Source organism: Formica exsecta, unplaced genomic scaffold (genome assembly GCF_003651465.1).
Source record: "Formica exsecta isolate Colony F162 unplaced genomic scaffold, ASM365146v1 scaffold393, whole genome shotgun sequence".
Classification (NCBI taxonomy): Eukaryota; Metazoa; Arthropoda; class Insecta; order Hymenoptera; family Formicidae; genus Formica; species Formica exsecta.
Window position 1 is genome coordinate 130,107 of NW_021851167.1, and position 1,385 is coordinate 131,491.

The window sequence follows — 1,385 nt, forward strand, 5'->3', positions numbered from 1 at the left end:
TTCCTAAAATAAATCTTTTATCTCTTCTTTAATTTTACGCAGTTTTTAACGATGCAAAATAACGCATGTATAATCTTATTTCTTTCTAGAAAATTTACATTTTACATAAATATTTAAAAACCTATTATATATTATTGTGAGAGAAACTTTACAAAATAATTCTAATTTAAGATTTTATTTTCTTGCAATTGAAAATATATTTTAAGATAAAAAGAAATCACATGAATACAGATAGATCGTAGATTTTAAAAGATTTAATCTTAACTTAAAATTTCGACTAGAAAATCATTTTTTTAAATACAGTTACTATCTCCTTCATATTTTATGCAATCTTGTCCTATCCATAAACAGACGTATATCTGCATATGCATAGTATTGGCGTAAAATGCGCAAGCTTTCTAGAAGAAGCTAATGGTTACACGTTCGCGTTGCGAAAATAGGACACCTGTGCACGCGCGCGCCCGGATCAGGGTTAAAAATCCGGTCACCTTAATTGAACCCCTCGAAAACGAGTGTCCCTCTCCTCTTCGTCTGGCGCGTCGCGGAGAGGAAGCGGCAGACTGCTCCTCTCTCTCTCTCTCTCTCTCTCTCCAGCGAGGAGAGGAATTCAGGGTGTATGGTGCAAGGTGAATGTGGAGTAGAATCGCGGCATTACGTGCCACCGAGTAACGGAGCGGACGCGGAATAGAGCGTATCACGTGTCTCGTCCCCGGCTGTGTGTTTGGCGTCTTCCTCGACGGTACTCTCCTCGACGAGGCGCCGAAACGCGAAGGAAAAGCGGCAGTCGCGTGTCGGCCAGCGGACAGATCGGTCCAGAGCGCGCCGCCTCATCCTCGCGAGGGCACTTGACACAATTGTTCGCCGGGGAATCGATGACTGAAAAAGTTTGCGGAAACGATCGCCGGAGATACGGGCCTCGAGACGCGGAATCTGGCGGAACGTATACGACTCGATACGCTTTGATATCGGTGAAATCGCGTATCGATGAATGAGATGTCGTAAAGTAGCACGTCCGAAGAGGACTCGATCGGGACTCATCGAGGATGTTGACCTGGTAGCGGGTGTTGATCGACGGGGAAGATCGATCGCGCGTTAAAGAATTCAGCGATTGACGTTTGCAGCCCAGCTATCCGATCGTTTTTCCGTCTCTTTCTCTGTCGCATCCTTCAGTGGTGTGAATCCAGTAAATGGATTCTTTATGAGTGATTTTTGCCGGATCGACACGACAGCCGGAAGACACGAATGGCCAGCGACGAGACGTCATACTCCGATGGACCGCGCGTGACCAGCGCGGAATCGATCATCTGATCGGCGCCGAGAAAAATCCCGCGGATGCGCGCGCGATAAAGGGCCTTGATTTCGAGAGGAAACTGATGAGAATGCCG

The 1,385-nt window shown here is 46.2% G+C and overlaps 1 protein-coding gene across 1 annotated transcript in view; it reads left to right on the forward strand.

The window, feature by feature from the left end:
- The first annotated feature begins 760 nt into the window (after window positions 1-760).
- Window positions 761-1,385, forward strand: part of LOC115239729 (heparan sulfate 2-O-sulfotransferase pipe-like) — a 39,593-nt gene continuing 38,968 nt past the window's right edge. Inside the window, exon 1 of the mRNA XM_029814416.1 lies at window positions 761-1,384. Within this exon, the coding sequence (XP_029670276.1) occupies window positions 1,374-1,384 (11 nt within the window). The 5' untranslated portion in view covers window positions 761-1,373. The remainder of the gene's footprint in view (window position 1,385) is intronic.